The sequence below is a fragment of the Akanthomyces muscarius genome, chromosome 2 (assembly GCF_028009165.1).
Source record: "Akanthomyces muscarius strain Ve6 chromosome 2, whole genome shotgun sequence".
Taxonomy (NCBI): domain Eukaryota; kingdom Fungi; phylum Ascomycota; class Sordariomycetes; order Hypocreales; family Cordycipitaceae; genus Akanthomyces; species Akanthomyces muscarius.
In genome coordinates, this window is record NC_079242.1 from 2,908,606 (window position 1) to 2,932,636 (window position 24,031).

General features: G+C 56.0%; 7 protein-coding genes across 7 annotated transcripts; 4 read left to right on the top strand and 3 right to left on the bottom strand.

The window, feature by feature from the left end:
* Positions 1–59: 59 nt before the first annotated feature.
* On the bottom strand, positions 60–2,055 carry LMH87_004091 (uncharacterized protein; the record flags this gene model as incomplete). The annotated part of the gene is made up of 2 exons (XM_056195260.1): positions 60–1,783; positions 1,848–2,055. 2 exons carry the CDS (start codon positions 2,053–2,055, stop codon positions 60–62), a joined length of 1,932 nt encoding a protein of 643 aa, XP_056048906.1.
* A 411-nt stretch (positions 2,056–2,466) lies between these two features.
* On the top strand, positions 2,467–5,181 carry LMH87_004092 (uncharacterized protein; the record flags this gene model as incomplete). The annotated part of the gene is made up of 5 exons (XM_056195261.1): positions 2,467–2,610; positions 2,678–3,973; positions 4,023–4,139; positions 4,195–4,953; positions 5,014–5,181. 5 exons carry the CDS (start codon positions 2,467–2,469, stop codon positions 5,179–5,181), a joined length of 2,484 nt encoding a protein of 827 aa, XP_056048907.1.
* A 701-nt stretch (positions 5,182–5,882) lies between these two features.
* Positions 5,883–7,925, bottom strand: LMH87_004093 (uncharacterized protein; the record flags this gene model as incomplete). The annotated part of the gene is made up of 4 exons (XM_056195262.1): positions 5,883–7,252; positions 7,313–7,727; positions 7,789–7,813; positions 7,906–7,925. 4 exons carry the CDS (start codon positions 7,923–7,925, stop codon positions 5,883–5,885), a joined length of 1,830 nt encoding a protein of 609 aa, XP_056048908.1.
* A 2,250-nt stretch (positions 7,926–10,175) lies between these two features.
* LMH87_004094 (uncharacterized protein) lies at positions 10,176–15,232 on the top strand (the record flags this gene model as incomplete). Its single annotated transcript, XM_056195263.1, has 6 exons — positions 10,176–10,185; positions 10,251–10,399; positions 10,464–10,490; positions 10,545–10,626; positions 10,683–15,036; positions 15,091–15,232. The coding sequence occupies 6 exons, from the start codon at positions 10,176–10,178 to the stop codon at positions 15,230–15,232; spliced, it is 4,764 nt and encodes a 1,587-aa protein (XP_056048909.1).
* A 719-nt stretch (positions 15,233–15,951) lies between these two features.
* LMH87_004095 (uncharacterized protein) lies at positions 15,952–17,049 on the top strand (the record flags this gene model as incomplete). The annotated part of the gene is made up of 1 exon (XM_056195264.1): positions 15,952–17,049. One exon carries the CDS (start codon positions 15,952–15,954, stop codon positions 17,047–17,049), a length of 1,098 nt encoding a protein of 365 aa, XP_056048910.1.
* A 141-nt stretch (positions 17,050–17,190) lies between these two features.
* Positions 17,191–20,938, bottom strand: LMH87_004096 (uncharacterized protein; the record flags this gene model as incomplete). Its single annotated transcript, XM_056195265.1, has 2 exons — positions 17,191–20,757; positions 20,822–20,938. The coding sequence occupies 2 exons, from the start codon at positions 20,936–20,938 to the stop codon at positions 17,191–17,193; spliced, it is 3,684 nt and encodes a 1,227-aa protein (XP_056048911.1).
* Positions 20,939–21,434: 496 nt separating this feature from the next.
* LMH87_004097 (uncharacterized protein) lies at positions 21,435–23,991 on the top strand (the record flags this gene model as incomplete). The annotated part of the gene is made up of 3 exons (XM_056195266.1): positions 21,435–21,483; positions 21,543–23,845; positions 23,905–23,991. 3 exons carry the CDS (start codon positions 21,435–21,437, stop codon positions 23,989–23,991), a joined length of 2,439 nt encoding a protein of 812 aa, XP_056048912.1.
* Between the last annotated feature and the right edge of the window lie 40 nt (positions 23,992–24,031).

The following is a 24,031-nucleotide window of genomic DNA, read 5'->3' on the forward strand; positions in this document are numbered from 1 at the left end:
TTTGTGATGATGTAGTTTCTTTCTGATTTTTTTATAGAATATTTAAAACTTGTTTGATCTCATGCGCCGAGCGGCTCTATCACCGTCGTCGGCAAGTCCCTGATATCGACGTGCTCCTGCGACCCCAGGTCCACGACGCGAATCGCCTCGATGCCCGCTATGCCGGGCCGCAGCGCGAGGAACTGCAGCTCGACGACGTGGCAGGCGCCCGGGCCGAGCGGCCCGACGCGCGTGTCGGCGCTCAGGCACACCAGGTCGGCGCCGTCGAGGACGGCATTCTTCTGCAGCGCGTGCAGCACGTTGTCGTCCACGACGGCCGAGGCGATTTCCTTTTCGCCGTGGCGGCGCGATGCCGTCGACGGCGGGCGCACCGACGACGACCGCGCCGTCTCCGGCCGGCGGCGCCTGGGGATGGCCACGAGGGCCAGCTTGCGCGGAGATTTGGCCGGCTGCGCGGCGGTGGATGGAGGAGGAGGAGGTGTGGAAGCTTCGCTCGTGCGGTTGAGGACGTAGACGGTCCAGGAGAAGACGTCGCCGGGGCGGACGACGCCGGCCGGGGCGTTGAAGGACATGGTGATGCCGAGGTTGGGGACCGACGCCGCGGTCTGGGCGACGACGGCGGACGCCTCGAGCATGGGCAGCGAGTCGGGGCGCGTGACGGACGGCGACTTGAGGGGCATGACGGCGCCTGCGCCGGAAGACGGGGAGGAGGCGCTGTTGTTGCTGCTGGCAATGGAGAGCTGCGCGGGGCGGTGCGCGCGCTGGATGCCCGTCGTCTCGGTCACGGGGCCGAAGCTGGGGTTCAGCGGCGTGGCAAAGTCGAGGCTCGCCGTCCAGGCCATGTCGATGCGCGGGGTGCAGACGCCCGGCGCGACCTGGATCGACGCCGAGACGACAATGTGGAGGGTGTTGCTGGCGTCCTTGGCGTTGATGTCGAGCCGGTGCGGCCGAATCTCGTACACCAGGGTGACGTGGTCGTGCGAGACGCAGCTGATAGGGAGTCTGAGCGCGGCGACATCGTCACCATCGTGATCGGTCAGGCTCGTAACGGTGCCGGCCGACGTCGTCAGCGCGACGCGGTCGACGAGCGCCTCGCAGTCGAGGTCGGGCGTAAAGTCAAACTCGAGCAGCGCGACGACGGTGCTCGTCGGGGGCGCCGCGCTGGGCCGCGCGAAGCGGATACGCGCGTGCACGAGCGCCGCGATCGGGAGCTGCAGCTGCGGCAGCGTGCGCAACCGCGTCAGGAGATCCTGCTGCCGGGTGACGGGGGCGACGCGCGACACGCGCAGCGCCGACAGCCGCGGGCGCACGCCGTGCAGCGCCGGGTCGCCCGCAAAGGACTCGAGCAGGTTGAGGCCCGAGGGTACGCCGCTCTGCAGGTAGCCCGCCGTGCGGCCGCTGTCCTGGTCGGCGGCCGCCGACTGCTCGGGCTTGACGCCCGCCGAGGCGGAGAAGACGACGGACGGGCGGTGGAGGCGCATGCGCGGCCGCGAGAGCGGCACGGCGAGCTTCCATACGGCGTAGAGGTACTGCGTGGTCGAGGAGGAGTCCGAGTCGCTGCTTGCTTCCTCGTCCACGACGACAAAGGGATCGCTAATGTCGCCGACGGCGCCGACGTAGATGGACTCTGAGGCGGCCGGGGCGGGGGCGTCGCGGTTGGCTGCGGTCGGGCTGTTGACGACGTGCGCGGCCAGAGAGATCATAAGTCTCTGGAGGCTCGACTGCAGCTCCTTTTCCTCCACCCATGGCGTCTTGAGGATGAGCAAGACTTGCACCGTCTCATCTGTGAGAGTTTGGTCAGTCGTGTGAGTGAGATGAAAGGTGGGAGGAGCGGTGGGATGTGGTACCAAAGAAAAGAGTCTCGCGTTGCGGTATCGATTCTAATATGGATTTTCCTTGCTCCAAGCCTTTGAAGGCCTCGTCGAGGTCGATGTCCGTCTCGGAAGGCACCAAGTAGGTGAGATACGACAGGTCTGTGAAGCTTCCAGAGTTGTCTCGCGGCAGGGATTGTGATGGCGGCAGCTCTTCTGATATCCTCGCATCGGTTTCCGACATGATGCGCGGAGTGTAGGTGGGACAAAATTATAACAGACCCATAGGCTTCAGACGCTATCAAGAGCGATGCGCAGACCTCTAGGTATTTGACCCCATGAGCTTCAAATAGCAGTGGTATTGCAATAGCGACGCCCCTTGGCTAAATAGTTGTTAATACTCCGTAGAGCTAGAGCGCTGTGAGGCAGTGTGGCACAACAAGTGGATGTGGCTGGTAGAAATGTGGCTCGTGCGCCACGAACCGTTCGCCCAGGCGGCAGAAAAATTACCAGCCCGTTTGGCAAACCGTCGTCTTGCCTAGCTCCTGTCCATCCTCCTCGTTTTGCCCTTTCGCATCCCTCAAATCATCGGCGCTACTGTCGCAAGGCTCACGGGCATCGTTATAACCACTGCACAGAGCGGTGAACTCCCAGCATGAACGGATACGGCGGCCAGCAGGCGCCCCCGGCGTCGCCATGGGCGGAGCACCACACGCCAGATGGAAGGGCGTACTACTACAACAGCGCAAGTCAGGTTACGCAATGGACGAAGCCAGAGGAGATGATGACGCCAGCAGAGGTTCGTACCCAACAAGCGCCCTCCCCAACCATTGATTCTGGTGCCAGCACTAACTGATGATGCGCAGCGTGCCCTGTCGTCGCAACCATGGAAAGAGTACACGGCCGAGGGCGGGCGCAAGTACTGGTACAACACCGAGACGAAGCAGAGCTCCTGGGAAATGCCCGATGTATTCAAGGCTGCCCTTGGCCACGGCGGTGCACCATCCGCGCCATCGTTTAATCAAGGCAACGCGCAGGCAGGCTACGATTCCCACCGCGACGGCCGCGATGGCCGTGATGGTCGTGACGGACGCGACCACCGTGAATACCGTGACAATCGTGACCAGCGCGACCGCCGTGACCGAGGAGATCACAGGGACCACCGTGATTACCGCGACCGCGACCGCGACCGCGATTCGTACGCTGATGCCCGACAAATCGCCGCACCCATCGACCCCAAAATCAAGGCCTTTGTGCCCGCCAACGACGAACCCGACTACGCTACACTCGAAGAGGCAGAGGCTGCCTTTGCAAAGCTGCTTCGTCGCAGCGGTGTGCAGCCAGACTGGACTTGGGAGCAGGCTATTCGCGCTTCCGCCAAGGATCCGCAGTTTCGCGCCATCAAAGACCCTAAGGACCGTCGCGCTGCTTTTGAAAAGTACTGCCAGGATGTCGTCATGCACGACAAGGAACGCGCTGAGGAGAGAATGGCCAAGCTGCGAAGCGATTTCGAGACTATGCTGAAGCGCCACCCCGAGATTAAGCACTACACGCGATGGAAGACTGCGCGACCCATCATTGAGGGCGAGACAATCTTCCGAAGCACGAGCAACGAGAACGAGAGAAGGCATCTCTTTGAGGAATATATCCAGGGACTCAGGAGAGCTCACAAGGAGCAGCAGTCGAATCTCCGCAAAAGCGCCATGGACGGTCTCCTGGATCTGCTACCAAAGCTCAACTTGGAGCCATTTTCCGACTGGCCCAAAGCTCAGAAGGCCCTTTCCTCTACGCCCAACTTCCAGGATGACGACAAGTATAAATCTCTGACCCAGTTTGACATATTGACAGCGTTCCAAAACCACATGAAGGCACTGGAACGCGCTTTTAATGATGCCAAGCAGGAGGAAAAGAACATGACGCTACGACAGGAGCGCAAGGCCCGGGAGCATTTCAAGCCTCTGCTTGCCGAACTTCGACGTGATGGAAAGATCAAGGCTGGAACTACATGGTCACAGATCTTCCCACTTATTGAAAAGGACGAGCGCTACATTGCCATGGCTGGTAACGCAGGCTCGACAGCCCAGGAGCTCTTCTGGGACGTCATGGAAGAGGAGGAGCGCAACCTGCGTGGTCCCAGAAACCACGTGTTTGATGTTCTTGAAGTAAGCCATTATGATTACAAGAATAAAAGCAATTACTAACTTGACACAGGACAAGAGGGTTGAAATCACACCCACAAGCGAATTAGAGGAGTTCATGTCCATTATGAAGGATGATCGACGCACTGCTAACATTGATCCTGATATTCTTAAACTCCTCTTTGATCGGGTAAGCCACATACTTTGCTCCAGGCCAATAGATATCACACTGACAAAGACATCAGCTGCGCGAAAAGCGAACCTCGAAGCGTGACGAGGACAGGCAGCCTGACCGCCACCAGCGCCGAACAATGGACGATCTCCGCGTCTATCTGAAGCGCATGGATCCTCCCGTCGCCCTCAGTGACACTTTTGACAAGGTACGACCACGAATACTGAAGTCTGCAGAATTCCAGTCGCTCCCGGACGATGCCCTCCATAGCGTCTTTGACAGACACATGCGCCGGCTTCGCGAGAAGGAGGAGGACTTGGAACGAGGCGTGCGACGATCCAGCGAGCGCGACGTGTCGCGCCGAGACGGCGACCGCGCGCCGCGCAGCGAACGGTCACACCGTAGCGGTGGTGCCGGCGGACGGCGACGCAGCCGCAGCCCTGCGGAGCTGGATCCCTACGAGGCGGACAGGCGCAAGGCTATTGCCGAGCGTGAGCGCAATCATCGTAAGTCCACCATGGCCGAGAACCTACTGGCTAGTGAGCGAGGCAGCGGTCGGCTCTCGCCGCCGCCGCCGCCGCCGCCGTCTTCGCGTCGCGACCGAGATGCGCGCGACCCGCGCGACTATGATCGCCCGAGCCGCCCGCGACGGGGCGACGACGATCGCGAATACGACCGCCGCGACAGAGAGGAGGATCGGTACCGCCGTCGGGGTGCGGATCGAGGTTCGTATGACGAGCTCCCCTATGGTGATGAACGTCCGGCTGGTGCGCGCCGTCGCCGCCAGGACGAGGAAGATGACTATTCGAGGAGAGACTCGAGGGATTCCAAGGTATGTTTTTCTCTCCACTGCTCATGCAAAATTGATGGGATGGTTACTGACTGTCTACAGCGAGCGAGAAGGGATCGCTCCCGCGAACGCACTCCTGCCCGCGACGAGCGCCCACGGGCCAAGACGCCTCCTCGGGCTGCAGCCGCCACCGCCGCCGCACCAGACGCGGGTAAGGACAAGGACGCCGAGATGTTGAGCGGCAGCGAAGAGGGAGAGATTGAGGAGTAAGAAAAAAACAACAACAACCGAAGAACACGACTTACTGTTCGAACGTCTTTTTCAAGCTAACCGATAATGGGACGTTCCTTGAATGTGTCATTGCGGAAAACATTGCGATTCCTGCATCTCGTCGCTTCCCCTCTCTTACAAAATGATCTAGGAGCCATGCCGTACCTATTTTCGCTATCGTAGACGCATATGGCGCTTAGCAGTATATACATCGAGAGCAGAGGCTTACTGCGGAGAATAATACATCCATTTAAATATCTTTTGATTGTGTGAGCGCGCATGGAGTGAATGCGATCAAAATTGGATTTATTTCATTTTGTAAAACTTATAGACATAAAACTTTTCTCATAAAAAACGAGCCCGTCTTCCCGCGAGGATAGGAAACGGGCACGTTTGGTGGCAAGCAGCCCTCCTATCTTGTTCCGTTGTCCCTCAATCTGCCGTGGATGAGATTACAGCCACAAGCCGCAATACTCATCGTGGCAGGACCAGACAACAGGTGAGAGACTGCTTGCCGCCGATGTTAGTCGTCCGGCTCGTCGTCCTCGCTGGCGCCGTTTTCTGGCACCGCCAAGTCTTGGCACTCCAGGTCGACGTGGATTCCTAAGTTGCAACTGGCTTCGCTGCCGCCCCTGCCATGCGTCTGCTCATACGGCGACTGCTGGTAGTGCGGAGGAGCTTTATCCCTATGGATGCCCTTTTCAAGCAGTAACCTTATCGTCGTTGTCATCCAGGAAGAAGTAGTTGCCATTCATCTTCTGCTCCTGATCCAGCTGAGAGTCCAGCTTGTTGATACGGGGGCGATAGTTGGTGGGGTCACGGCGGAAGGTGACGTCAAGATTCTTGAGGAAAGTGTTGCAACCGGTGAGGAGGGACTCGGGGGTGTTTGCGTGCGCGTCGATACCGGGCTTGCCGTCAAAGACAATGACACGATCAGCGAGGTAGGTGGCCATGATGAAATCGTGCTCGACGACAAAGGCGGTCTTCTTGTTATGCATGATGAAACGCTTAATGACACGCGAGGCAATGATACGCTGCTCGGAATCGAGGTAGGCAGAGGGCTCGTCGATCAGGTAGATGTCAGCAGGGAGACCAAGAGCCAGAACAATGGCCACACGCTGCAGTTCACCACCAGACAGGTTTTTGACTTCCTGGTCAATGAAGTCGTCGAGCTTGAGAGGCTTGACGACATCCGTCTGGAACTGAGGAGACAGGAACGCGGCCTTGATCTTCTTGAAAAAGAGTTGGCGGACAGTACCATCGTACTTGGGTGTGATGGTCTGGGGCTTCATGCTGATTCTCATCTCGGGAACGCCAGCCTTGGTGTCAGGCTTGAGAGCACCGGCAAGCAGACGACAGAAGGTAGTCTTGCCAGTACCGTTCTCTCCCATCATGACAATGATCTCAGAGTCGGTGAAGTCACCAGAGTCAATACGGAGACGGAAGTTGCCAAGAGTCTTCTCCATCTTGGGGTACTTGAAAGCGCGAGAACGATCCAGGGCGTACTCGTCGGCACCCTCGGAAATGCGGAAAGTCAGAGACTCGTCACGGAAACGCAAGTTCTCAGTAGGGATGTGACCGTCGAGGAAGATGTTGATACCTTCACGGACTGACGAGGGCAGAGTAACCACGCCGTAGATGGCGGGCTTACCGTAGAGAACGCAGATGAAGTCGGAGAGATAGTCAAGAACGGACAAATCGTGCTCAACAACAATGATGTAGTCATTGTCACGGAGAAGCGAGCGAATGATTCTGGCAGCAGAGAGACGCTGCTTGACATCAAGATACGAAGAAGGCTCGTCAAACATGTAGACATCGGCATTCTGGACACACACGGTACCAATGGCGAAACGCTGGAGCTCACCACCAGAGAGGAGGGTAATGTCACGGTCCATGATGTGATTGAGCTCGAGGACATTGGCGACCTCCTCAGTGTTGTTGAGAGAGGCACGGCTCTCGATAAGGTGGCGGACGCTCTTCTCAGGGCCACGGACGGCCTTGGGAATCTGATCGACATACTGGGGCTTGACGACAGCCTTCAGGTCATCCTCCAGAAGCTTGGTGAAGTAGTCTAGATGGGTGTTAGTTAGCCAGAATCACTACCATGGAAAATAAAAAAGTAACGGCTTACTCTGAAGCTCAGAACCACGGAAGTGCTTGATGACGTCCTCCCAATCAGGAGGGTTGTCGAAGCGACCCAGGTTAGGCTTGAGCTTGCCGCTGAGAATTTTCAGAGCGGTACTCTTGCCGATACCGTTGGTTCCAACAAGACCAAGCACCTGATTAGGGCGAGGCATGGGCAAACGGTGAAGCTTGAAGCTGTTGGGGCCATAGCGATGGGTGACCTGACTTTCGAGGTTGGTGGGCAGGTTGATAATTGTGATGGCGTCGAAAGGGCACTTCTTGGGGCAGATACCACAACCAATGCAGAGCGATTCGGAAATGAAGGCTAGACGGGAATCGGGAGCGACTTCAATACAGAGCTTGCCACTGCGAACGACAGGGCACGACTTTTTGCACTCCTGCCTGCACTTTCGGGGACGACACTGTAAAGACGGTCAGTACGGCGGGGTAGTCGAAGAACAGGCTCGGCGGGCGGGGGCGTACTTTGTCGCTGTTGACAATGGCAATACTGGAGCAGAAAGCGTTAGCCGTTGAATATTCGAATTATCACCATAACTTGTGCACAGTGCCCACAGGCAGCGTCGGGCAGTCGCAGCTTACCGGGTGAGTTTGTCGACCATGGTGGCGGCGGTGGTGGTGTTGGATGGTGGGGTAGTGAAGTTTTTGACACGATTTACTGTTTTTATATGCTGGGAATTGGAAGCAAGCCGGACGAGCTATAGCGGGGCAGAAAGACAAAAGGAAGAAGATCCTGGGCGCAGAGCAATGACCAAAGCACACGGCGGGCGCAAAGGCAAGTCTCGAGGAGGATCTGGAAGTTGGTGGTAGGAGGAGAAGGAAAAGAAGGAGAACAAGGTGCGGTAAACGGTGGCCGCAAGTAGTGGGATGGTCATCAATTTTTCGCGCCTCGTGAATCGTCGACTTGGCGGGGCAGGGCAACTGTGGACGAGATTTGGCCGCCGTGAGCTGTTGCAGTGGGGAGCTCGAGGGGCGTTAGAGGTTAGGCTCGGAAGAAGTACAGATTGCCTGGGAAAGGGTGTTGGAGTACATGTGCACCGGGTTTGCCCTATCTAGCTGCGTCGGCCATCATGCCCAAACAGTGTGCGGCAATAGGGACAGACATGACCACAGAGGAAGGGGCTATAAACATGCCAAAGTTGATGAATACAATTGTTCTCAGCACTGCAGAGTAGCCTGTCGAATATCAAGCTAGTTGCAATATTACTATTTATGTTTGTCTGTTTGCTTGCTTGAAAGATTGAACTAGCTGTGAAGGCAATGTGGAAGGCCGTAATTTAGAGCTCACTAGGTAGGCAGGTGGCTGCCAAGGGGAGTCGATTCTCCGACGACCACGTTTCTAGCACGGGTAGAGTACCGCAGTAAATCAGCTGATGGATACCATGGTTCGCATATTTGCATAGTCTCGTCTCAGCATCGCAAGTGATGGTAGCACAATGGCAGCGAGAGATTGCACTGTAGTACGGATATAAGGGCGCAGGGTACCTAGGCAGATACCAGCATGTTCCCCTACGAGAATGCAGTGCCACACACCTCACCGCACACCCAAAAGTGAAAGGCAGAAAAGTTAAACAAGAAAACCTTGATCAGCCATAAAAGGTAATGTTATGCATGACCATACTTACAGTGATTGCCTCCAGCCAGCTTTGCCTTTGTTGGCTGGCCACGCGTGAAGGACAAGTTGGTGATGAGATGTTCTGGAGCGCCTACACGTGACCTTGTGGCTGTGGCACAGCACCCACAGGCTTTGGTGGCAGGTAGACTAGCGAGGTGATCTGTACCTACCTACCTGATTACCTAGGTACCTAGGCAGCGGAAGACGCTGTAAGTGAGCGCTGTAAGATGCCGGGGGATGCGCTGTAGGCGGGCCAATACGAGAGTGGTAGCGCCTCAGGCAGCCAAGCACAGCGCGTGGTACAGCGCCTCGCAACTTGTGGCACCCCTGTAGCACTCCTGCCACCGAACCTAAAATGGGCTGCCCCCAACCCAGACCCAGCCGTGCCTTCGGTTCTCCGCCCCGTCCGTCCCTCCATTTTCTTTCTGCCTTTCTCGCCTATGCTTTTTTAATACTTCGGCCGTCTCCAACCACGCTCCCTCGTTATCTACCGATTTTCCCCACGATCCTCCCCGAAAAGCCCTGCTGCGTCTCGCAGTCTACTTCATATCGCTTTCGGTTACTTCCCTTCTTTTTATTCATGACTGGTAAGTCTCCTGTGCGTTTCTACCTACGCCCCCATCCCTCTCGTGGCCACTACACCAGCGCCAGATATCGCCCATGCCTGCTTGCGACGCTTGACGAGGCACTGTTAGCCATCTGGGACACCTGAAATGGCAGTTCTCGCTTCAATTATCGATGAAACCCGTTGATTTTGATGGCTTGGTTCTGTATACGCTCCAGCACTGCCTCCAACAGCATCGCCAACCGTCTGCCAGGTCCTGGTCCCTGGGTCGCTTTCCATCACCAAAGCTTCCATACGCGAGCGATATCGGCAATATTCCATCTCAACATCGCTTCTACTTTCTATTCAGATCATTCAGCTCGATTCCATTGCCACTCTCTACTGGCTTGCGCCCCTGGACTGTCATATAGGCGAGGGATATTCTGCTGACACCACTCTGGACTCATAGGTCGCATCGAGCGCTCGGCGAAACCACAAACATGTCTAGCCCTGCCTTGGGCAGTCCTATTAACGGACATGTGATGGAAGATGATGAAAACGACTCGCATATCCCTCCACAACGCTCTCGGAGCCACAGCGATGCCTCCAATCGCTCCGTGACCCCGTCGCATCGGCCCTCGCCTATGAGATCCGTCAGAGGCGCCAGTGACGGCGCAAACAACATCTCGGACGATGATCGCATGTCAGAGAGTCAACAATCCAGCGCCGATGACGCGTCTCACGACGCTGACTTTGAGATACGCAAAGATGCACCCTCTCCGCAAGAACATGACGACGAGGAGACGCGCGGCCGTGCCAGCTCCAGCGACTCGAATCAAACATCCAAGCGAAAAGCGTCATTCGACGAAGAAGAGTACATGAGAGCCAACCCGGAGCTCTATGGTCTACGCCGTAGTGTATGGCATCCCCGACCCGTGAAAAATTTTCATCTCTTCCATTGGCGCTAACTTTTGACTATAGCGACGCCCCCAACCGCAAATCAAACTGGTACGCCCTCTGCCAATATTGAAGCCGATTATATTACTTACAGCTGTCGCATAGGCCGAATCTGAATCGGAATCTGATGCCGAGCCCGTTAGACGTCGTCAAGTCAAGAGGCGACGCGTTGACAACTCTCAAACGTGTATGTTATGCTGTGCTGTCCTCCTAATTACCTACCCCAACTAACATCGCCATTAGCCTCCAAGCGAGCGACACCGGTAATGCAACTGTCCACTAACGACTCCGACTCCGATTCAGATACCTATGGTGGTGCACGAGCAAAGAGCCAAATCAAGCGAGCTCGGCGACGGCTCGAGGCTCAACCAGCCCTCGCTCTCACGGAGAAGCGCTGGTCCAGCCGACGAGCCGCTCAGCAAGTCCAGCAAGGAGCTTACGACGAAGAGAGTGATGCCGAGGAAGAAGAAGAAGATGACACCGAAGTCGGCCAGGGCTATTACGTTGCCGACTATGTCGATGACTCCCCCTACGTCGAAAAGGTCATTAAGCATCGTATCAAAGACGATGCTTCTCTTGCATACGACTCTAGCCGACATGACTTTGAATATTTCATCAAATGGCAAGGCAAGTCAAACTTGCACGACACGTGGGAGACAATTGAATCTCTTCGCGATGTGCGTGGTTTCCGCAAAGTCGAAAACTACTTCCGAAAGCTTGTCGAGTATGAGCTCGACATTCGTTTTGGTGAGGAGATGCCACCTGAGGTTAAGGAGCAATATTTCCTCGACCGTGAGCGTGACGAAGAAGCCTTTGAGGACTTTACGAAGGTGGAAAGAGTTGTCAATGTTCGCGATGGAGAAGAAGGCACCGAGTATTTCGTCAAATGGAAGGGCCTCACCTATGAAGAATGCACCTGGGAGGCCGCTTCGGAAATAAGTGCTCAGTTCCAAGACAAGATTGATCAGTATCTTGACCGTGCATCGAGATCCTGGCAGTCGGACCGCAAGGAAACGAACCTGGACACACGTTCTAGAATGACGAAACTCGATGCCCAGCCTGATTATATCCAGAATGGCGAGCTGCGGTCCTTTCAGCTTCGTGGACTCAACTTCCTCGCCCTCAATTGGTGCCGAGGCAACAACGTCATTCTTGCCGATGAAATGGGTCTGGGCAAAACGGTGCAGACTGTCTCGTTTCTCAGCTGGCTGCGCAACTGCCGCAAGCAAGAAGGTCCCTCGTTGGTTGTCGCCCCTCTTAGCGTTATCCCGGCTTGGTGCGACACGTTCAATAATTGGTCACCGGACATGAACTATGTCGTGTATTTGGGTCCCGAAGATGCACGCAACATAATTCGCGAAAATGAGTTGCTTGTTGATGGCAATCCGAAGAAACCCAAATTCAATGTTCTCGTCACATCGTACGAGTTCATTCTTCAAGACTGGCAATTTCTTCAATCCATCAAGTTTCAGGTGCTAGCAGTTGACGAAGCCCATCGTCTCAAGAATCGTGAGTCGCAGCTTTACGCACGTCTGGTTGGCTTCGGCATTCCCTGCAAAGTACTCATCACCGGCACGCCCATCCAAAACAATCTGTCCGAGCTTGCTGCACTTTTGGACTTCTTGAACCCAGGCAAAGTCAACATTGATGAAGACCTCGACACACTTTCCGCAGTTGATGCCCAAGAAAAGCTTCAAGAGCTTCACTCCGCTATCGCGCCCTACATTTTGCGTCGCACCAAAGAAACTGTGGAATCTGACCTGCCACCAAAGACAGAAAAGATCATTCGTGTTGAGCTTTCCGATGTTCAGCTGGATTACTACAAGAACATCTTGACAAGGAACTATGCTGCGCTTGCCGATGCCAGCAGTGGTCACAAGAACTCATTGCTGAACATCATGATGGAGCTCAAGAAGATCAGCAACCACCCTTACATGTTTCCTGGCGCTGAAGAGCGAGTTTTGGCTGGTAGCGTCCGCCGTGAAGACCAAATCAAGGGTCTCATCACAAGCAGCGGAAAGATGATGCTCCTGGATCAATTGCTTTCGAAACTGAAGAAGGACGGCCATCGTGTTCTCATCTTCAGTCAGATGGTCAAAATGCTTGACATCCTCGGCGACTACATGTCTCTACGTGGCTACAAATTCCAGAGATTAGATGGCACGATTGCGGCAGGCCCAAGAAGAATGGCCATCAACCACTTCAATGCCGACGAAAGTGAAGATTTCTGCTTCTTGCTTTCTACTCGTGCGGGTGGTCTGGGTATCAACCTTATGACAGCGGACACTGTCGTCATTTTTGATTCCGATTGGAATCCCCAGGCTGACTTGCAGGCCATGGCCCGAGCCCACAGAATTGGTCAGAAGCGCCCAGTCAACATCTATCGCCTTGTCTCGAAGGAAACTGTCGAAGAAGAAGTCTTGGAACGTGCTCGAAACAAGTTGCTGCTAGAGTACCTTACCATCCAGGCTGGCGTCACCGATGATGGCAAGGCCGCATTTAAGGAAGAGCTCAACAAGAAAGGTATCAAGGTTGATGGACCGTCTTCGAACGAGGACATTCAGATGGTACTGAAGATGCGCTCGTCCAAGATGTTTGAGCAGAGCGGCAACCAGAAGCGTCTTGAACAGCTCGATATTGATTCTATCCTTGAGAATGCAGAAGTCACTAAGACCAAGGTCGATGACAAGATCAACTTGAGCAGTGGAGGCATCGATTGGGACAACTTCATGCAAATCACGGATGTCAAGGTGGACGACATTAACCTTGACTGGGATCAGATCATTCCGGCCGACAAGCTGGCAGAGATCAAGGCTGATGAAGAGAAGCGTCAGCACGAAGATTATCTTGCCAAGGTCGCCGCTGAGAGTGCACCGCGACGCGCCGCTATCAAGAACCGTAATCGGGAGTCTGAACGAGCCGATCGCCTCAAGAAGCGACAGAGGGAACAACAGCAAGAGGAAGAAGAAGAACGTGCTCTGCGAGCCGATCCCAAACGGCCCCTCAATGACAAAGAGCAGCGCAACCTCATCAAGGCCTATTTCCGCTATGGCTCCATGGATGATCGACAAGATGATATCATTCGTGAAGCAAAGCTTGTCGATCGCGATGGCGATTTTGTCAAGTCTGTTCTAGACGACTTCATCAAAGCCGCACAGGCAGCTGTGGATGACAATCTCAACAGAATGGCTGAGGAAGAGCAGAAGATGGGTAAAACTTTGACGAAGAAGGACAAGAAGGCTGTTTTGATCGACTTTGGTGAGCTGAAAAAGGTCAATGCTGAAACAGCCATCGAGCGACCAAAGCAGTTGCAGTTTCTTCGCGATGCCATTCGAAGTCAAACGGATTGGAAAACATTCCGACTTCCAGACGCAACCAAGGGCGCCAATTACAGCTGTCCATGGGGCGCCAAGGAAGATGCCATGCTTCTTGTTGGTATCGACAGGCACGGATTCGGTGCATGGGTACCGATCCGGGACGATCCAGACCTGGAACTTTCAGAAAAATTGTTTCTGGAGGAGCATCGTGTTGGCAAGAAGGAAGAGCGATCCAAGGCCAATGACAAGTCGAAGGCCCCCGGCGCGGTGCATCTCGTCCGACGCACTGAATACTTACTTGCCGTCCTTCTTGCAAGACAATCGAATGATCGCGCTGGCCCCAGGGCGGCAGAAGGCCACCGTGCAAAGAAGCAGTCTCTATCCAATGGCCACCGTAACAGCGCTGCTGCATCCCCAAGTGCTCAGGGAGCGAAACGTCCCCGAGAAAAGGAGCGGGATCATGATCGCGGAACCCCCCGGCCAGAACTCAAGCGCAAACAGGGCTCGCATGAAGATTCACGTATTCCAAAGCATCATCGAGCCGAAGACGGGCGTCGCAACAGTAGGCCCGACGACAGAGGCGACAGGCAAGAAAAGCCTCGACGCCGAGATGATGATGACCGTGACCGACGCCGTGAAAAACCTCGCCACAGAGATGATTATCGCAGAGACGACTACCGTCGCGATGATCGACGGGATGATCGACGGGATGACCGCCGTGACGACAGGCGGGATGACCGCCGTGACGACCACCGCCGTGACGACCACCGGCGCGATGACAGACGCGATGACAGGCGTGACGAACGGCGTGACGACAGACATGACAGACGTGACGACAGACGTGACGACCATCGACGCGATGACCATCGACGTGATGAACACCGACGCGATGACCATCGACGTGATGAACACCGACGTGATGAACACCGACGTGATGACCACCGACGTGACGATCGTCATGGCGAGCGCGAGAGAAGCGACCACCAAGAGCACCGCCCCCTGGATGATAGGAGAGCAAAGGCACTTCGCCGGCTGGACGAGCTCAGGAAAATTGGTGACAATGCGGATCTTCGCGAGCAGGACAATGACGCCATGATCTGGTATCTGCTCAAGCCCGTTCGAGAGAACTTTGAGCGGATTCTGTCGACCACAAAGCACAATGTTCCGTCGCACAAGGAGCGCGCGGCGATTTTTTCAGTGGAGCTTGTGGTCATTGGAACTTTCCTTGATGAGAAGCTTTCAGCTACTGTTGCGGATGGAGGACTGAAAGATAATTTCTGGTAAGACGAACTTGTCTGCGACACCTTGATAGTCATACTAACCCACGCCGACAGGGAATTCCTGGCTGCTCTTTGGCCTGTCGATGACACAAGCAAAAGCGTAACGGGCGAAAGACTCAGCAGCATGTACAGACAATTGTATGCCCATGAGAAGAAGAAAGGCGGCTCAGCCCGGCCGAGCACAAATGGTGCCTAGTTCGCCCATGGACAAGGCATAGGAGCAACGAATCTTGATCATGAAGGGAGCAAGATATGTATTTGATCGTCGTGGATTTGAAAGCCTCCTGCATTTTTCCGCATTTATCTGGCGTTTGGTACATTGGGTAAAATTTTCAGTTTCAGTTTTCTTTTCTTTTTGTCAGGCGGGAGCAAGCAACTACACAACATACCCAGAGGTGCAAGGCATTAGGGAACGACTCACGAAGGACAGGTGGGGAAGGAGTTTGCCATGGGTCGCTGTTCGATTAGAAATTGGAGGTTATTGTCGTTGTTGGAAGGAATTGCAAGAGTCATATTTGTTCATTGCTGTCTTGTTTGGTCTCTTTACTTTCTGGCGGCTCTTCTGACTGTCCGGAAATACCGTCTACATCTGCCACTTTGTTTCCCATTGACGGCCAGTTTATACCCCGTGTATTTGAAATATGATGGCTCAAGTAATAGAAGCGCTTGTGGGAGGATGACAGCGATGTGTTGAAGTAAAAATACACACACAAATCATTGGTGCCCCTTTCGTCGTGAAGTACATTAAAAATGTTTGAGTACTGTTCATGATGAAGTATTCATGTGCAGTCCGTCGAAGTGCTGTCTATCACAGATGACCAGTGTTGCGGCCTTATCCACTCATTACCAAACCGCACGCTCACCACTTACATCCTCACCATCAGCATCAGACCCCATCTCTCAAGAAATGCAAACATGACGGCGAGCTTTGAACGCGAGCGCGCTGTTGCCGAGGCGGCCGTCCTGCGGGCCGCCCGCCTCACCAAGAAGATCCAGTCCCAAGTTAGCGCCGTGTCCAAGGCCGATGCGACGCCCGTTACCGTCGCCGACTTTGCCGCGCAAGCGCTCCTCATCAGCGCCCTGCACGCCGCCTTTCCCGGCGACGCCTTCCTCGGCGAGGAGGACTCCTCGGCGCTGCGGAGCGACGCGCAGCTGCGCGACAAGGTCTACGAGCTGGTCGTATCGTCAGCCGGGACGACCGACCCCGACGAGGCGGCGGCGGCGCTGGCGAGCCCCTCTTCGGTCGAGGACATGCTCGACATGATTGACCTCGGCGGCGCCGGCCAAGGCGGCCCCACGGGCCGATTCTGGGTCATGGACCCCATCGACGGCACCGCGACGTTCCTCAAGGGCCAGCAGTACGCCGTCGCGCTCGCGCTGATTGAGAATGGCCGCGAGGTCGTCGGCGTGCTGGCCTACCCGAGCCTGGAAGTCGCCGACGACGGCAAGATCTACGACGACACCGTCTCCGGTGCAGACGGCCTGGGCGTGCTCCTCGCCGCCGTCAAGGGTCAGGGCGCCACGATCCGGCACTTTCCTTCCCAGAGCGCCGCGTCGCTGTCGTCGTCGCCCGCGACGCCGCTGGCTGCGCCGCTAGAGGGCGCGGCCGACCTGCGGGATCTGCGCTTCGCCGACTGCCAGCGGTCCTCGTCGACCAACCACGGCCTCGTACGGCGCGTCGCGGAGCGCATCGGCGCGCGGTACCCGGGGCTCGACCTATGGGCGAGCCACGTGAGGTACGCGGCGCTGGTGCTGGGCGGCGCGGACGCCTGGGTGCGGCTCGGCGCGCGGGACAGCGCCGTCTTCTACATCTGGGACAATGCGGGCGCGCAGCTCATCTTCACGGAGCTCGGCGGCAGGATCACCGACTTTGACGGCAGGGAGATTGACTTTGGCGCCGGGCGCGGCCTGGATGCGAATCGAGGCATGATTGCGGCGCGGGCGAATGTGTTTGATGTGCTCTTCGCGACGGCGAATGAGCTGCTGGCAGCGGAAAAGGAAGGGACAAGTTGAATAAAGCACAACATGGCAATTGTGGACTTGACGAGAGCATAAACGTATTGTCTAGCTGCTAGCTCCTGCGATGCAAGAAAAATGCGCAAATTGCAAACAGTTTTTATATATATACCTATACATGGACCATGATACCTAATCTTACATGAGACTGCTACGGCCTCCAATTTCCGTGCTTCCCTCCCCATTCTTCATCTTGCCGCTGCGACCAGCCACAAATTCGTGGTATATACGCTCCAGGCGGTTCCTCTCCTCCTTGCTGATGCTGGCACGGGTGCTGTCGAGCGCCTTGACGAGGTGCTCCCATCCAATAACGACCTCCTTCTGGTCCACCGGCGTCTTGCCGCTACCACCGTCGTTCATACTGGCCGACGAGTCGTTTTGCATTCCGCCCGCCGCCGAGCCCTTGTGGGCCTGCTTCTCCTTGCGCCGCGTGAGCTTGATCTGCTCCAGCTTGGACGTGATGGCGGCCTGCTCCACGAGGGTGGCCGACTTGCTCTGGGGCACGGGGTTGGCGGACTGGTCGGCGTCGGTGCCGTAGCGGAACTGCACAAAGCTCGGCGTCGAGCCGTGTTTGGTGCCATTCACGCCACCCTTTCCGCGGACCGCGGTCGGGACGCTGCCGCCACCACCACCGACGTCGAGAACAGCGTGAATGGCCTCGAGCTGCGAGTTGGACACGAGGGCCTGAAGATCGGCGCCGGAAAAGCCGTCTGTGCGCCGGGCAATCTCTTCCCACGCGTCTTCTGACTCGGTAAGTTCCTCAGAGAGACGGACCCTTTGGAACAGGGCTTTGAGAATATCGAGACGGTCCTCGGCAGCAGGCATGTCGCACAGGAGAGACTTGTCGAGACGACCGGGTCGGAGAAGGGCAGGGTCGATGAGGTCAGGACGAGACGTTGCCGCGAGTACGTATACTCCGGACAAGCCTTCGGCACCATCCATTTGTGTAAGCAGCTGGTTGACAACTCTGTCTGTGACACCCGTCGAGTCGTGCCCACGCTTGGGGGCAATGGAATCGAACTCATCAAAGAACAACACGCAAGGTCTTGCCGCCTGAGCACGGTCAAAGAGATCACGCACGCTCTTTTCCGAAGCACCGATGTACTTGTTGAGAATCTCCGGTCCCTTGACGCTGATAAAGTTGAGGCCGCATTCGCCAGCCACAGCACTGGCAAGCAGTGTTTTACCGCAACCAGGGAACCCGTAGAGAAGAAGACCGGATCGAAGTCGCAGAGGGCATTGCGAAAAGATGGGTGCGTATTTCGTCGGGTATTGTAGTGTCTCCAGCAGAACCTTTCGTGTCTCCTGCAGACCACCAATGGATTTGAATGTGGTTGTCGAGCTTTGTAGTGAAACGTTTCGCAGAGAGGCGGGTGTGAAGCCCTTCAGAGCCTTGTCGAAGTCGACGCGGCTGAGATGAATAGCACCTCCCGAGGTATCGTTGGGAGATTCACTGAGAGCTCGGATGATGGCCTCATTTCTGGCACGAGAGATAACGACTGTCAAATCTCCAGGCACGTAACCGTCTGTTTGGCCGGCAATATCGAGGAAATCGAGGTCCGAGTCGAGGATAAATCCGCTATTGACAGAGTTTGTCACAGCAGCAGCGGGCTGATCTGCTCCGTGCAGCCAGTCTCCATTCTCTTCAATATTACTACCATCGGCGGTCGTCGGTCGGCTGTTGTTAAAGTCATCCGCATCGTCAATTGATACAGCATTTTGCTTTGCAATAGTTTCCATGACCCTTCTGCGAGCTTCCTTGTCCGGCGCCTTCAGCTCCACAATCTCCCGCACGACGTGGCCGCTTACGACCACGTTGTTGAGCGAGTCCTTGCCTTCAGCCGTAGCTAGAAGAACGATGTTGCTGTCGCGTGTGCAGTATTGCCGTACTATCGATCGTATCGCTTCGCTTACTTGGCGACTTCGTCCATTATCGTTGCCGACCTGGAGCTCCGTCTCGACAGGGCAGAGCTTGTCAAGATCGTCCAGAATCACGATGCCTTTGCCTCCCAGCCGAGATCCCCAGCTGGCAGACATGAATAGGCGCTCAAGGGTCTCGCGAATCGTTGATATTCTCGTCTCGTCCGTTACGAGCTTTCGGCAGGAAAAGTAGATTGTGTAGAAGAGGGTATCTTTGCGCAGCTTCTCGGCCATGTATTTCGCCACAGCGGTTTTGCCACAGCCCATTGTTCCTGTTAACAGGACAGAGGACAAGTGGGATAAGTGAGATTCCAGGCTTGTAAGCAGATTGTCGATGCCAACAAGAGTGGAATCATGCCTGGGCTGAAGCTCGAATTCATCAGACTCAAGGATCCAAGAAGGTCGAGGTCCCGGAGGCTGAAATTCGACTTGCAGCTTGTGATCCATGCCAGCAAGCCATTGCGTTGAATCTTTCGTCTGTTCGTGGTCAGGGCCGTATTCAAATCGGATGATGCCACCTTCCCAGCCCTGTGGCGCGTCAAGACCATCATACAGACCAACGACGAGGCCATCTGTTACGGGGCCTTGCAGCAGACCTGGCTTCTCTTTGGAGCCGGCATAAATGTGCCTGAATCGCTTTGCTGACTCTTCCTTTTCAGCTTTTGTTTCGCTGCCGAATCGCAAGCCTTCGGTTGTTTTCGCGCTCGCAGCAAAGGGGAAGACTTTGACTACTTGAACGGCGTTGCGTCCCAACTGCTGTGGCGCAGCCTGAAGTTTGATGACACCACCGACGATACCAGTGCATCCGAGTGCAGCGCAGAGAGGTGCTGAAAGCGCCGCGGCTTGTCCGTTTGGAGGGTCGTCCCAGGGCAAGAGGCGCGCAATGACCTTTGACGACGCAGGTGTTTGAGCTTGCGCGGCTTCTCCCTCTGGTTGAAGTTTTTGTAGGCCAGCGGGGCGGATGACATCGACAACGACAAAGTTGATTCCGCGGAATTCGTTGGTAAAGAGGTGGTCGCGATCGACCCAGACCACGAGGTCTTGGATTGAGGCCAAAACGTCAAACCACTCTCCACAGTATGACCTGTCGATCGCACGAAGGAACATCGTCGGCTTTGGCTCCTCTCTTGCACCCTTTCTCCGAACGGTGCTCGTGGCACTGCGCCTCGATCGCGAGGTGCTGGCGACACTTCGGTGGTCACCACTGCTCTGAGCTTGCTTGGCCCGGGTCTTGGGAGCCACAATTACTTCTGCGTTGGGAGATAGCTTTGCAAACGGCGCATTTGAGGGAGGCGCGGGGTCGAGTGAGATGATTTTAATATTGGCCGTCGATGTCGGAGAGAGGTGGAGTGTGAGGGGATGCGGAGGGACTGGCTTGTCGCCTGCGCCCATGTACGCAGGATTCGGGAGCGCACGGATTTGCGATTGTAGATTGAGCTCGAGGAATGTCGCATGGAGCTCAATAATCTCCCAGTCCTCAGGAGTCATAGGCTCAATGTTGATGGTATGCGCAATTGGGGGGTCGACGTGAATCGTGGCTGTAACTCTCTGGCCGTCGCTGAGACCGAGTGTGTGAGCTAACGTCGCGTCGATCTCGACAAGCTGAAGATCCTGATCACGCGATGAAGTTCGTCCGCTATCGCGACTGATCGGAGTTGCGGTTCGTCGCTTGCTCGGCATGCCCGTCCAGCCGACAAAGACCGACCGCTCATGTGTGCCGGAGGACGACTGTGTTCCCGGCGCGGGGGCGCGGAAGGTGAGCTCAACGACGACATTTTGGGCAGGCTGCAGTAAAGAAAGGTTAGTCAAGGCCGTGGCAACCCAATGGCTTACTGCGAAAGCGACGTACCGTGTTGACATTGACGAGCAGCGACACCAACGTGGGGGGAAGGTTGACCAAGCAGTTCTTTAGATGAACAATTGAGAGCTCGGCATTGACCGACTGCGCATTCTTTCTGGGAGCCATGCTGGAAAGGATACAGCTGTGTACTACAGCATACCACGACTCGACTTTCGGTTTGCGCAGAAGCTGTGCGAGAGCAGGACTGGAGCTTTGCGTTTGAAGGCCTTCCCCAGATTCCGACTTCCGGCCAGTGGCCGAGGTAAGCGGCACGTGCAGGTGGGTCGGCCGCCTTCAGGCTGGTCGGTCTTTTGCTTGACTCTTGGACGCTCCCGGCCGCTAGAGCCGTGCCACATGTGGCGCAGAGGGTTTAATGGAATTTGTGGCGCACCAACGCGAAAACGCGCACCAACGCGTTCAAAACGCGCTGGGAAGCTGGCGGCTGGCAATCCTCCCTGGCGTTCCCTCTCCCAGCCCCCACCAAATTCCTCGACTTGTGCATTAATCTGTATAACCCCAGGCAACCTCTGGTTCTTGCATTCACAAAGCTGCCACATCTCAGTCTTCTCAGAGCTGCAGCGACGGAATCGCTTGCTGAGATTGCGCATCACAATCGCCCATCATGGCGCTCCGCGAATACAAGTCCATCGTCAACTATGAGACGCACCAGAGTAAGTTTTGCGCTGCTGCTCCTGGCATGCGCCCGCGCGCCCTGCTAACAGCTTTCGAGGTGCGTTTGAGGTCTTCCTCCAGGATTTCAAGACCTCTCCCGAGCACACCATTACCACTGCCATGGGAAATGTCACCATCGATGAGGATGACTTGAGCGACGAGTACGACTTTATGGATGAGGACGATGAAACAGGCGAGCGCCGCCGCCGCGACAAGGAGCAACAGCGCGCCCCCCACCACAAATACAAGGAGATAATGCAGAAGCTGGCCGATCGTACGCAAGAAGAGATTGTCATCGATCTGGATGATCTCGGTACTTGGGAAAACGAGACTGGCGAGGGGCTCAAGCTCGTCGACTCCATCGAGCTCAACACAAAGCACTACGTCGACATCATGGCCCAAGCTGTGGACAAGGTCATGCCGCCGCCCAGTGTAGATGTCAACTTCAAGGACGACGTGCTTGACGTGCTGATGGCGCGCCGGCAGGCGCGAAACCGGGAGCTTGAGGAAGCCGCTGAGCGCGACCCTACACTCGAAGAGGACAAGTTCCCTGCCGAGCTCACTCGCCGCTACACACTGGTCTTCAAGCCCCGCATAAATGCACCCGACTTTGCCTCCAAGGCTCTCGCAGTGCGCCACGTACGTGGTGATAATCTGGGCCACCTCATCACCGTCCGCGCCATTGTCACTCGCGTCTCCGATGTCAAGCCCATCGTGCAAGTCAGCGCGTACACCTGCGACCGATGTGGTTGCGAAATCTTCCAGCCCGTCACGGACAAGCAGTACGGCCCTCTGATGATGTGCCCGTCAAATGACTGCAAGAACAACCAGTCCAAGGGACAACTCAACCCCTCGACGCGTGCCTCCAAATTTCTCCCCTTCCAGGAGGTCAAAGTGCAGGAAATGGCCGAACAGGTTCCCATTGGCCAGATTCCTCGATCTCTCACAATTCACTGCTTCGGCAGTCTCGTGCGTCGCGTCAACCCCGGCGACGTTGTCGATATTTCCGGCATTTTCCTGCCGACGCCCTACACCGGCTTCAAGGCCATGAAGGCCGGTCTTTTGACTGATACCTATCTCGAGGCCCACTACATCCGCCAGCACAAGAAGGCCTACAGCGAGATGATTGTTGACCCTTCATTGGTGCGACGCATTGAAAAGTACCGACAGACAGGCCAGGTCTACGAACTGCTTGCCAAGTCCATTGCGCCCGAGATCTTCGGCCATCTCGATGTCAAGAAGGCGCTCCTTCTCCTTCTCATCGGTGGTGTCGGCAAAGAAATGGGCGACGGTATGAAGATCAGAGGAGACCTCAACATCTGCATGATGGGTGATCCTGGTGTGGCGAAGTCTCAGCTTCTCAAGTACATCTCCAAGGTTGCTCCCCGTGGTGTCTACACATCTGGCCGCGGTAGCAGTGGTGTCGGTCTTACGGCCGCCGTTATGAGAGATCCTGTCACTGATGAGATGGTGCTCGAAGGTGGCGCCCTTGTTCTCGCTGACAACGGTATCTGCTGTATTGATGAATTCGACAAGATGGACGAAAACGATCGCACCGCCATCCACGAAGTCATGGAACAGCAGACAATTTCCATCTCCAAGGCCGGAATCTCGACCACGCTCAACGCCCGCACTTCCATCCTCGCCGCAGCTAACCCCATCTACGGTCGCTACAACCCGCGCATCTCCCCTGTTGAGAACATTAACCTCCCCGCGGCGCTCCTCTCGCGTTTCGACATCATCTTCCTACTCCTCGACGTTCCCTCCCGCGAGACGGACGAGCAGCTCGCCAAGCACGTTGCCTTTGTGCACATGAACAACCGCCACCCCGACGTCGGCACCGACAACGTCGTCTTCACCCCGCACGAGGTCCGCTCGTACGTGGCCCAGGCCCGCACATACAGACCGACCGTGCCCGAGTCTGTTACCGAGTACATGATCCGCACGTACGTCCGCATGCGCGATCAGCAGCAGCGCGCCGAGAAGAAGGGCAAGCAGTTTACCCACACCACCCCTCGTACGCTGCTCGGCGTCGTGCGTCTCGCGCAGGCCCTCGCCCGTCTGCGCTTCAGCAACGAGGTCACCCAGGACGATGTCGATGAGGCGCTGCGCCTGGTCGAGGCGTCCAAGGACAGCCTCAACGTCGAGCTTGGCTCTGGCCGCCGCGGCCTCAACGCCAGCAGCCGAATCTACAACCTCGTCAAGGCGCTCGCGGACTCGGGCGCCTGCCGCGCCGACGATGCCGAGGACGATGAGCTGGGCATCGAGCTGAGCATGAGAAAGGTCAAGGAGCGCGTGATTGCCAAGGGATTCACCGAGGACCAATGGATGAATGCCCTGGAGGAGTACACGACTCTAGACGTAAGTGTTCATGATGCAATTTTACAAGTCTGGGTCGGATACGCTAACATGATCTTTAGGTTTGGCAAACAACTGGTAGCGGTACGAGACTCGTCTTTGTCACTGCCATCGGTGATGACGGCAACGATGACATGGATGATATATAGATGGAGAGAGAGGAGCAAGGCATGAAAAGGCGTGTTTTTT